The sequence below is a fragment of the Bubalus kerabau genome, chromosome 18 (genome assembly GCF_029407905.1).
Source record: "Bubalus kerabau isolate K-KA32 ecotype Philippines breed swamp buffalo chromosome 18, PCC_UOA_SB_1v2, whole genome shotgun sequence".
Taxonomy (NCBI): domain Eukaryota; kingdom Metazoa; phylum Chordata; class Mammalia; order Artiodactyla; family Bovidae; genus Bubalus; species Bubalus kerabau.
In genome coordinates this window covers 25,818,264-25,830,338 of record NC_073641.1, presented here as the reverse complement: position 1 = coordinate 25,830,338, position 12,075 = coordinate 25,818,264, and the positions used below count along the sequence as shown (strand labels likewise).

The window sequence follows — 12,075 nt, the reverse complement described above, 5'->3', positions numbered from 1 at the left end:
GTGGCTCAGATGGTGAAGAATATGCCTGTAATGCAGAAGACCTGGGTTCAATCCCTGGGTCGGGACGATCCCCTAGAGAAGGAAATGGCAACCCACTCCAGTATTCTTGCCTGGAGAATTCCATGGACAGAGGAGCCTGGCAGGCTACAGTCCATAGGGTTGCAAAGAGTCAGACACAACCGAGTATTCCATTGTATACACACTCTCACAGTTTCTCTCTCCAACACTTACGTTGTTTCCATGTCTTGCCAACTGTAAATAATGCTGCTATGAAAAATTGGGTGCATGAATCCTTTTCAGTTAGTGTTTTGGGGTTTTAAAAGCATATTCAAGAGTGGCTGGGTCACATGGTAGTTCTATTTGTAGTTTCTGAGAAACTTCCATACTGGTTTCCATAGTGTGTGAGTTAGTCACTCAGATGTGTCTGACTGTTTGTGACCCCATGGTCTGTAGCCCACCAGGCTCTTCTGTCCATGGAATTCTCCAGGCAAGTATACCGAAGTGGGTTGCCATTTCCTTCTCCAGGGGTTTCCATAGTGATTGTTTTACATTCCCACTAACAGTGGGAATTTACATTCCCACTAACAGAACACAAGGATTCTCTTTTCTCCACATCCTCCCAGATTTGTTATTTGTGTTCTTTTTGATGATAGCCATTCTGACAGGAGTGAGGTAATATCTCATTATGGTTCTGATTTCCATTTCTCTGTTGATTAGTGATGTTAAGCATCTTCTAATGTTCATATTGGTTGTCTACATTTCCTCTTTGGAAAATGCACAATATATTCAGTTCTTCTGCTCATTTTTTCTTCCTAATTTCTTATTTTATTACCATAGAAGTAACATAACACATTCCTACCCATTTTTTAATCAGGTTGCTTGTTTTTTTTTGATGTTGAGTTATATGAGCTGTTTATATACATTGGATATTAATTCCTTATTGGTCATATCATTACTCCAAATAATTTTAAAGTCTTTAAGTATCATTGTACTATCTATTTATCCTTTAGGTTATATATAGACACAAAAATATCATTAGTTAATATTATAAATTAATGACATTATAATCCTTCAACTGGAAGTGTTACATATTATTCTTCTATGTGAACTTTGAGTTAATTAGAAGAATTAGGACTAGGTCCTGATCCCTCTGCGCACATTTAAGGGTCAGTTGAATTGAGCTTCTTTAACACATTTCATAAATAATTTTATTCAGACTCTTCATGCTTATTTTCAACATCAAGTCCTTCATTCAAGGTATTTAATTCATCACTGAAGCTACCTTCTGTGTTACTTAATATCATTTTTCAAAGTACATTATTGTCACTTCCAACTTTTTGAAATATAGCCCTTTTTTGAATGTAAGATAAGATTTTTATTATTAAAAACTTAATCCTAAATCACAAGAATTATTTGCATGCCATCAGGTCAGCTGGTTTTTGTTTGTTTTAATCTTTTTGAAAGTGATCTTTAAAAAATTTCTTTACAACAGTGGCCCTAGATCCAAGCATCAACATCACCTTGCAACTTGTAAGAAACTGACATTCTCAGACTTTACCCAGATTCACTAAATCAGAAACTCTGGGGAGGTCCCAGCAAACTGGGTTTTAATAAGCCCTGTAAGTGATTCTGTGGAAAAGGGAATGGAAACCTACTCCAGTGTTCTTGCCTTGGAAATCCCAAGGACAGAGGAGCCTGATGGGCTACAGTCCATAGGGTCGCAAAGAGTTGGACAGGACTGAAGCGACTTAGCATGCAGCAGCATAGCTGATTCTGATACATGCTACAGTTTAAGAACCACTACTTTACAACAACATCTAACTGTTGCAAATATGAAGTCATTTCCTTAAAAATAATTTAGCTAAAGTGTGTGTGCCTCTTTTTTTAAACTGATTGTGCTGCTATAGAAAGTGTTCGAGAAACACCCCAACCATGTTATCTAAAATAATGATTCTGGTTACATCCTATCCCTAAACCCTGCTTTATTTTCTGTATAACAAGGTCTTGGTTTTGTTCATGATTGACTCCCCAAGATCTTGAATGGTGTCTGGTCCTATTTGAAATGAAATTATTGTGATAATTTCAGGCTAACATGTCTTCATGATCTAGGCTAGATCACAGATGAATATAAGCTCAAAGAATCATGGAGAAAATGGCTAAGATTTGGTTCAAAGCTGTCCTCACTGATGTTTTCTACTAAACCAGCAACAAGCAGTAACAAGAATTCATACCATGGAAGGAACATAAGGACATATATTAGTGGGCACAGCTCCCTTCATTGCTAATATAAGCACTCAGTCATTGGGTGGTTAACGTCCCAAAGAAGTAAGGAAAACCCCAGGTCAAGGAAGCTGTGGTGTGTGGGCTCATTCAGCGCAGGAAAGGGCCCCAAACCACCGACCACCTTACACGGAATTCTTGATAAGCCTTATAATTTTTTAAATTTGAGGCATAAGACAAGTAGAAAAATACATATAGTTTTTTAACTTTTCTGTCATTGAAGCTAATGCATTATGAAAATACTAATTGAGGAGTGGAGAGGAAAAGAACTTTTAACAAGCTGACTGTTTCTCGAAACAAGTTAAAGGGTTTTGTTTTTGTTTTCTGTTTCCTCTGATGCTGAACTGCAGTGACTTCATATTTAAGCTGATACAAAGAATTCTGAACCATCCAGTATATTTTTTTGAGTCCGTTTATTAGACAAAGTATGAGGAAATGTGCTCTATCACCTTTTTGTTTGTTTTCCAAATGGCCATTTCAGTGTAGATAACAGTACACAGGATAAACTGGAGAAGCAGGTTCTGCCACCCCGCCCAGCTCACCTGTTTGTTACCTGATCACTCCATTCAGAATAGCATTCAGGTGGCAGAACCAGCTATGTGGTGTAACAGGGTTGGAAACATGCCCAGGCTGAGCCCCCAAAGACAAGAAGTAGCCCTCATGATGAGGACTGTGGAGGTGGGGACAAATCACTGCTTGACATACTCCACTCACAAAATTTCACAACAGAATAGGAAAAGGAATGGCACTCAAAAGGGAATAAACAAAAGGCAAAGTGAAGGCATCAGGTAACACCCCCATTTTTCTTAGAAGATGAAGCCAAGAAATATGAAACATGAATGTGTACCCTAGTTTTATCCATGGATTTCAAATAAATACTTTTACCAAGATTTCCACACTTGGTTTCTACCAAAAAAAATAAAAATGACACGTTAAAATACATTCTTTTTCACATGGGATATGCCATTTTCTTTAAATGTTTTTTACTAAGAAAGCTTGCTTTTTCTGTGGTTATTCTTTTTAGACAAATAAAACTATATTATTCATATAAATATTTATCATAAATCTTACAAAATTATAAGAATGATCATTACAAACAAATGTGTTTAGCACCTGTTTTTGCCAAAACCCATTGACTCAGAATCTGCACTTTCCTGTTCTATTGCTTGCCCTGAGACAAGTGATTAGAAATTCTTAATCCTAACCTCTCCTAATTTTTTATTCCTTCAGCTACAATGAAAAGTTTCAATAGTAACAAAATTAAATGTTCTTCATGGATCAAGGGAAGTGAGTGATGTATTGAAACTGTTCACCCAAAGACCTGGCTTCAGGACCTACAATCTTTGAAAAAAGTAGTGAGAACACTCAGAAGGTTCCCATGACGCCTGTGATTGTAGAAAATTACTTAATTTCTTCCAATCTCCTTTTGCTTCCTGCAGAAGTAGGGCATTATGTAATTAAAAACAGCTAAGATCGTGACTGCAGCCATGAAATTAAAAGATGCTTACTCCTTGGAAGAAAAGTTATGACCAACCTAGATAGTATATTCAAAAGCAGAGACATTACTTTGCCAACAAAGGTTCGTCTAGTCAAAGCTATGGTTTGTATGGATGTGCGAGTTGGACTGTGTAGAAAGCTGAGCACCGAAGAATTGACACTTTTGAACTGTGGTGTTGGAGAAGACTCTTGAGAGTCCCTTGGACTGCAAGGAGATCCAGCCAGTCCATTCTGAAGGAGATCAGGCCTGGGTGTTCCTTGGAAGGAATGATGCTAAAGCTGAAACTCCAGTACTTTGGCCACCTCATGCGAAGAGTTGACTCATTGGAAAAGACTCTGATGCTGGGAGGGATTGCGGGCAGGAGGAAAAGGGGACGACAGAGGATGAGATGGCTGGATGGCATCACCGACGTGATGGACGTGAGTTTGAGTGAACTCCGGGAGATGGTGATGGACAGAGAGGCCTGGCGTGCTGCGATTCATGGGGTCGCAAAGAGTCGGACACGACTGAGTGACTGAACTAAACTGAAGTGGTTTTTAGGTCCCCTTCCAGCTCTGAAAAGTACAGAATTTAAAGCTGCTAAAAATAAATACTTTAAAATTGACTGATATATGCACACACACACACACACACACGGTTTCGCTGTGAAAAGGGGAGGGACTACACAGTATTTTACAGAACTTTACAGTGCATCAGTATCAAAACGTTTTACGTTCTTGTTCCTGAAAAAAAAAAAAAAGTTTCAGGGTGGTATCGATCCTGCAGGGGGAGTTCTGAGAAACCAGGTTTCAGCTACCCGAGTTTAGCTTCCAGGCGCTTCAATCTGCATAGAGGCAGTGTTTCGGAGGACCTCATACCAGCTCAACTGGGGATCCAGCGGAATTTGTAACCCCCGTTGGCGGTCCGGATGGTGAAGGCATTGCCCTGGGGGAAAGCAAGGGTGCGGATGGTGCTGTGGCTGCGGATGGGGGTGCTAAAGGAGCCGCCCTCCTCTAGCTCACTGTGGCTCAGGTTCAGCGTGCTCCGGCTGCAGTCTGTGCGCAGTCCAGGGAAGGCGCCGTGCAGGTTCCCGGGCCTGCGGTCCAGGCTCTGGGGCTCGGGCTGCAGCCGGAGCCTCTTGGGATCGCGGCTCTGCAGAGCTTCATCGCAGCGCTCGGAAATCTCCCTCAGAACGGCGTCCACTTCCGCGCAATCCTGTCCCGCAGCGCTGAACAACTCCTCCAGGCTCCTTTTGGCCGTCGCCTTGAGCAGGAAGGGCTCGGCTGCAGCCCCGGGATCCCGGGAATGGGTGATCATCAGCTTCTACAAGAGATGAGGAGGAGCGCCGCCCTGGGGGCCAGCCAGACTCGCCTCTGATTGGCTCTCGAAGGAGGCCTGGGCTAACTTCCAACAGCGCGACTCGGCAGACCCCTGCAAGTGACTCAGCGAGCTGCCAGCGGTCCTCTCCTTCCCTCGACCCTCTCCGAGTCCCAACACTGGGAGCAGGGTGGGGGTGAAGGGTACACAGGAGTATTTCCGACTTATGCAGTGTTCTACACGCCCGCGCCCCACTTACATCCAGCACCGAGGCCAGGTGCCGGGTCCGACTGGCTAGTTCCTTCAGTTGCACATTGCGCTCCTTCAGGGAGGCGATTTCCTCCTGTTTCTGGGTCAGCGTCGCGTGCAGCTGCAGGAAGGGACCCAAACATTGAGCTGTAGGCTCCCGTGCTCTCTCTCCTCTGTACACTCGGCATGAACTGAACCCAGATCCTCACGTCTAATCAGAAACTTGGGGGCCCAAGAACGTTTACACTGGTGAGAATAATCAGTTTTTATTACAAAGCACTTAGAATGTTTCTCAGTGAATCCTCAGTATAGTGATGAGGAGTGCTGACTTGGGCCACAGGCAGATACAGATTCTGCCTCCGAAGTTCAATCTTCTTGTACCTCAGTTTCCTTATTTGCAAAGTGAGGCTGGTAAGAGTATCTAGCTCAATGTCTGTGGGTATTAAATAAGGAAAAGTAAATGGGTAAGCGCAATACTAGGCATATAGCCCTCAATAAATATTGGTGGCCCTAATAAAAATCCGGTGGGTAGGATTTTTCCCACTTAGGGACGTTGTAAACTGAGCCAGTGGAGGAATAGCAGCTACTTGGACTGATCCACTGGTTCTACGTGCCAATGGGGCACATTTCTGCACCTGCAGCCTCCACTTCGTCCCCGAGCACCATGCCCTGCCCCTGACCCAGGATTCCTGAACGCCAGCCCAGTGTCCCTACTTGATTATTCTCGATGAGCGCGTCCCCCAATGCCCTCTGGTTCTGGTCGGCCACCTCCTTCCAGTACTGCTCTGGCGGGGGCACTTCTGGCGGGCTCAGCGGCGGGGAGAGACAGGGACCAAACGGCAAGATGTCGCTAGGAGAGAACGGGAAATCTCCGCCCGCCAGGGAAGGCGACATCAAAGAGGATGAGTCTGATGAAAAGGAAGAGAGGGAGCTGGGTTTGCAGCCTCAGACTCGCGCCTGGCTAACTACAGGGACAAAATGTCACGATGGCTGTAGGGTTTATATAGAGATTTTTCTTTATTGATAAATCAACCCTCACTCTGCAATCCCCACGATTCCCAGGCCCTTCCTGATATCCTGTACACTCTCAGCAGGCGCTCAATAAATGCCTGTTGAGACGCTCTACACTGAACCTCCACAGTGGCAGGGGCAAACTTGTCTGAAGTCACACAAATCCACTACTCCGCACACTCCTGTCACTCAGGCTCTTCCTAGCCACGTCACAGCTTAAGACTGGGCTCTCTTCCAGAAGTTGCACTGGCAAGCAGAGAAAAGGCTATCTATAGCGATCCAGCGATTCATCTTCTCCATAAGGAAAAGGGAGGGGGATCCCCTAAATATGGAAGAGCCTGACACTTTGACGAGTTGCTGGCGAGTTGTTAATAGGTACACAGTTTAGAAATTCGAACTTGTAGGATTTGAAGGGTGGAGGACACCCCCGCTTTAATTTCACTGCAGAAACTGCACTTGCCTGCAATGAGATTATCCACGGTGTCTCTGAAATCCTGCAGATCGAAGTCCGTTGCCGTTTGCAGGGAATGGCTCTGAAATAAACCAGAGGTGAAAACTAGTTAATGTTAAGCCTGGCGGGTCTCGAACACTTCCTAGATGGTCAGCTAACCTCCCGGACTCGGTGGCAGGTCTACGCGCAAACGCGTTCACAATGGAAACTTATACCTGAAAATCAAAGCCCCGCCCGATGCGCGGAATCCAGGAGGCTTGCACCGCCATGGTCGGGAGAGGGACGCACGAAGTGGGGACCCTGCTGCGAGGGTCCTGCCCGGCGCTGAAACTGCGTTCAGCTCACCTCCGCCGCCTCGCGCCTGGCCTCCGGCAGCCGGCACCGTCCCGCGCAGCCTCATCACCCATTTACCAGCCAACCCTACGCGTTCCTAGTCGGGCCTCAGACCTCCAGCTCAGACTTACCTCTCACAGGCCAAGGGGCCACAGCTCTAAGAGCTGGGAGCACGGTGTGCAAACACTCCGTCCTTGCTCCCAAGATCTGCAGGCGTGCAGGAGCATCCAATGCAGTAACTCCAGGCCACATAACCCGAGAAGGCTCAATCACAACTAAACCACCCGTCCCCACCAAGAAAGGGAAAAGGTCGGCTAAGATATGATGGGCTAAGGATGCTATGTGGAAAGTGCTTCTGTTCAGCACGCAGCCGGCGTGGTCCCTATTGCTGTTTTGTTTCTCAAAAAGTTGGAGTTGACTTTTCCCATCCAGCGTGATGCACCTCTAACATTGTGGACTGGACGCTCTCCTGGGTTCCTGCAATGTGCCTGGGTGAGTGAAACGGACGTGTATGGTAAATGCTGGCTGCCAGGAAATTTCTTTTTTTTTTTTTTCCCAGGAAATTTCTTATTCCCTTAATTCGAGGACAGAGCTGACAAAACTCTTTTACGTTGATTTTTTCTGTTAATTCTCACAGCAGTTCAGGAAGCTGGCAGAGATCAAGAAGTGATTCCTCCCCTGATGGAGAAACTGAACTCAGAGAAATCCAGTTGCCCAAGCACCCAACTTTGAAATAGTGAAACTGGAGCTTCTGCTCCAGAATGCTGGTGCCTATTTCAAATCCTCTTTCCTCTACCCTTCGTTGCCTCTAGCTTTTATTTATTTTTTTATTTATTTTTTTTTTTAGGAAAGCCTGGCTTCCAATGAAGAGCTCGGGGAAGGGGAAAGAGGTCCCTCAAGGGGCATGATCTGAGATGCGTCTAATACGCCCACCAGAAATATCTGTTCTAATGATCTTTGTTCTATCATCTTTTTTTTTTTTTTAATTCCTCTGGGTTAATCTTACTCGTCTCCCAAAAGCCCATCTTAACCATTCAGATACTTCTGAGAAGAGGAGCTTAATCTGAAGTTGAAGTGTGAAAGTGAAAGTCACTCAGTTGTGTCCCGCTCTTTGCAATTCCATGGACTACACAGTCCATGGAATTCTCCAGGCCAGAATAAGTCAGATCTTAATCTGACTCTAACTTCAAAGAATGTACACGTTATCCATTTCCTTCAGGGAGAAGAAGTCTAGCACCAATTGAAATCTGACGTTGTAAAGGGAAGGCAGCTTAGCAAGGAAGAACTGAGGGCCCCAGATAGATCCTGAAGCACAGATTCTTCCCTGGTTGAAAAAGTCAGAAATGAGGCATTTTCCAAGGGCTAAAATGTCTCCCTCTTAGTAGAGAAAAGCTCTTACCACAAGAAGACTGGAGGCCATCTAAGGGAATGGTGCCCAGGAAATGCTTTCTCCTGTGCTATCCCAGGTCTTGGCCCATTCTGGACCCCAAACACTTCTAGAGCACTTCCTCTTTGTGTCCACTTTCCCCAACAGGAAGGAGAAATATAACCAGAGTGTGTACTGGCCAGAGGGTTCCCCTGGAGAGTCTTCCTCTGGGGATGTATCTCCTTCTGCACCAGCTCTGCCTTCCCCAGGACAACTGCTGGATCTCTTGGGCCATCTGGCAAGAGCTCTGCCCTTAAAACTCTCTGAAACTCGAGACATGGGCTGACTTTGGTTCGGTTCGTGGGCTCTGGTTTGTGGGCTTAATCTTTGGTGCATGCTGTGCCAAATTGCTTTAGTCGTGCCTGACTCTGTGTGACACTAGGGACTGTAGCTTGCCAGACTCCTCTGTCTATGGAATTCTCCAGGCAAGAATACTGGAGTAGGTTGCCATTTCCTCCTCCAGGGGATCTTCCTGACCCAGAGTTTGAACCTGAGTCTCTTATGTCTCCTGCATTGGCAGGCGGGTTCTTTGCCACTAGGGCCACAATCCTAGGTAGTTCAATGATATTTCTGTGGTTACTCTGTTACTATCTTCCCAATTAGATAAAAACCTGGCACTTCTCCAACACAAACAGCAGGGGGAAAAAAAACTAAAACAGAACATGATGTCAAATTTAAGTTCTGTATATATAAGCCAAAATTCAGCAAAAGCCTGCTTTTTCTCTTGCAAAATAAACATGTTGGAGTAAGGGAGTTATGTAACCCCCCGGGGTCAGTTGAATGATGCTCCTGTATTGTTTTTTTTTTTTTTTTTTAATCTGAGCATCCAGACTCTAAGAGAACAAGAGAATAAATAGCTTCTGCAGGGCAACGCCCACTCTTCCTGCCTTCCTAGTCTCTGCTCTCAGTGGCCACCTACCCCAAGTCTCCCTGGGCTCTGGCCCAATTCTAAGAGGCACTTAGACCCTGGGACACTTTGTTCCACCATCCCAATCACAGTTCTAGGAGGTGGTCATATCCTCTGGAGAGTTCTATACTGTCATGTCCCCAGCACCTGCTGCCAGGAACCTGAAACTGGCTCTTTTTGTAGATGCCATCTAGCTAGGACCTCCTGTCCTTCTGGGCACTTCATATCCCATCAGTGAGCCAGGCTTCTGGTCTCAGCCCTGGTGAGTGGTAGGAATGAGATGGAAGTGAGAGGATAGGTTTTCTTGGGGGAAATGCCTCTTTCCCCCATTGGAGTGACAGTAGCCTTTGCAGAGGGTGAAAAGGACTTTTATAAAGTGCCTATCTGCTGAAGGGCCATCTCTGTAGAGAACGTTTTCAGTCAGATTTCTTCAAATCCTTTGTTACTCTTCCGGCTTCCTCCAAATGTAAATTCTCTTCGTTTTTTCCGGTCTTGATGGATAAGTTATTCTCCAATCTCCACACTCCTTAGACATCCAGGGAATGAAAATAGTTAATGAATGACCCGGAAAGGCATGTTGGAAGGACAGAGAGGACGCGCTGATCTGGTGCCCAGAGCGCAACTGTGCTCCCACCCACCCACCTGATCTCTCGGTGCGCAACCTCCGAGTTGCTCTATCGCAGCTCCAAGGAATAGATGGGGAGGAGAACGGGAGACCCGTCTGGCAGGGGAGCCCTCCTTGTGCAGAGTTGGTCAAAACAGCTCTGAGAATGGAGTCACCATTAACATACTAGGAGGGAGGAGGAAGTTCCTATTCTCGCGGTTCGGATTCCTGCAGGACATCTCTCCCTGCTAACCAGGTGTTCCTGTGCTCCCCTCCCCAAACGGCTCTTTAAGGAAACTCGGGAAATAGAACTTTGGGCTGAGAGGCAGGGGCATTCCACCAGGGAAGTACCTGTGAGGCGGCTGAGTCACCACCAGGCGGCGGGTCGGACCCAAGAAACGAGGAGCAGTCAGCGAGGTCCTGCAGGTCTATGGTGGTGAGCGCTGCGCGGCGAGAACCCGAGACACGCGCCGGGCGGACCCTGAGCCTCCCCGCAAGGGCTAGCCGCGGGCATCGCCGCCAGACATTCCGAAATCCCAGGTTCTTTTGAGCCTCGCGCGCCCCACCCACCCGACTTGGGGAACTCGAGGGGTCGAGCGGGGACAACCGTGCTCACCTGGCAGTGCAGGGGTCTCGGCGTCTGGGGGATCCTCGTACACCGATACCCGGTTGCAGCCGCTGCTACCGGGAAAGAACTTCCGCGGAGGAGCGAACTAGCCGGGCACAGAAACGGTGAGCGCGGGTCAGCCCTGGGGCCGGGAGCGTGCAGACCCCGCCCGGCCCCGGCCCGTTGGCCCCACCTTCCTCTCCGGCTTCCCGGGCTTGCTGATGGGCCGGCCTCGCGGATCCAGCATCCTGTTGGGGCAAATGCTGTCGAAGGCCCGGCGACCCGCAGCGGTCGCCCCACACTCCTGCATCCTGCCTCCCGGTCCGCTTCAGGCCCGGAGCCCCGCGCCGACTTCTCGGAGGCGGCGGCCCGGGCCGGGATGGCGACTCTACACCCAGCGCTCGGGAGGCTCTGAGGCCGGCCAGAAGTCGGGGAGGCGCGTGGTCGGGGTGGGGCTAAGGAACTACAGTCGAGGTGAGGAGGGAGGGCCTGGTGGAGAGAGGGGGACGCCGCGCGGGAGGGGCGGCTCGCGCCGGAGCGCCAGAGGTGGCGCCTTCAGCCCCGGACAATCTGCACTTTGGCGGAGGCGTTAAACCCAACCTGGCAACGCGGCTTCCCCCGGGAACCGGAGCGCGGGGCCCAGGCCCGCGAGCGCCCTTTAGGCTGGCATTGGCGCCGCAGCCTCCCGGCCGCGCCAGACAAGAGAGAAGGGGAGGACATCCCCTACTGGTCCCTAACGCTGGGTACAGCCTTCCCGCCTACGGACGGCGGGAATGGGAAAGTTAACAATTCTGATTTCATTTTCTTCCTCCCCCAGCCACAAGGCACGAAACAAACTTGGAGCGTCCATCGCCAAAGCCAGAGCCCAGCATTTGCCCCGCCATGTATGTAGGATTTGGTGGGGATGTAGAATTCCAGCGGGGACTCCCCAGAATAGCCCAAGATTACGGAAGGGCTGGAGGAGAGCCGTCTTGGTGCTGACTTCACTTTGTCTGAAGCCTAGAGCCCTTCTCCATACCTGTACCCCGCACTTTCTCAGGCAGCAGCACCTGAACATAGACTTTACAACAGAGGGTCGCATGTCTCTACAGCCCCAAATCCCCTAAAACCCAGGTCTCTCCCACGGAAGCCCCAGCCACCTCTCCAAGCATTTGGCCACTTTCCGTACAACCTGCTTCGACCGCTCTGCGGGAGTCTTGGCTCCTCTTTCCCAAGCTGGAAGCCTCTCTCAGGAAGGGGCATCTTCAGCTGCTTGGGTGAGAGGTCTCTCTCAGGACCACTCTTACATCTATCCAACTTGAACAATCATCTGAAATTGAAATCTTTGTGACCCTCCATTGGGTGCCTTGTTGATGTCGTGTACCTCACAGGAGTAATGCAAGATCCTCTTTTAAAGGGCATGATCCTCTTTTA

General features: G+C 48.0%; 1 protein-coding gene across 1 annotated transcript; it reads right to left on the bottom strand.

Moving 5' to 3' along the window:
* Positions 1–3,988: 3,988 nt before the first annotated feature.
* On the bottom strand, positions 3,989–11,130 carry MCIDAS (multiciliate differentiation and DNA synthesis associated cell cycle protein). The gene is made up of 7 exons (XM_055554554.1): positions 10,856–11,130; positions 10,672–10,768; positions 10,407–10,498; positions 6,795–6,867; positions 6,038–6,231; positions 5,334–5,444; positions 3,989–5,080 (listed from the first exon to the last, which is right to left on the bottom strand). Exons 1-7 carry the CDS (start codon positions 10,970–10,972, stop codon positions 4,640–4,642), a joined length of 1,125 nt encoding a protein of 374 aa, XP_055410529.1. The 5' UTR covers positions 10,973–11,130; the 3' UTR covers positions 3,989–4,639.
* Between the last annotated feature and the right edge of the window lie 945 nt (positions 11,131–12,075).

Excerpts from the sequence above, each read along its gene's own strand:
- MCIDAS (XM_055554554.1), bottom strand. The coding sequence starts at position 10,972 with ATGCAGGAGTGTGGGGCGACCGCTGCGGGTCGCCGGGCCTTCGACAGC. Across the intron at positions 10,769-10,855 it reads CCGGGAAGCCGGAGAGGAAG|TTCGCTCCTCCGCGGAAGTT; the intron begins GTGGGGCCAACG and ends GTGCCCGGCTAG. Across the intron at positions 6,868-10,406 it reads GTGACTCAGCCGCCTCACAG|AGCCATTCCCTGCAAACGGC; the intron begins GTACTTCCCTGG and ends GGTTTATTTCAG.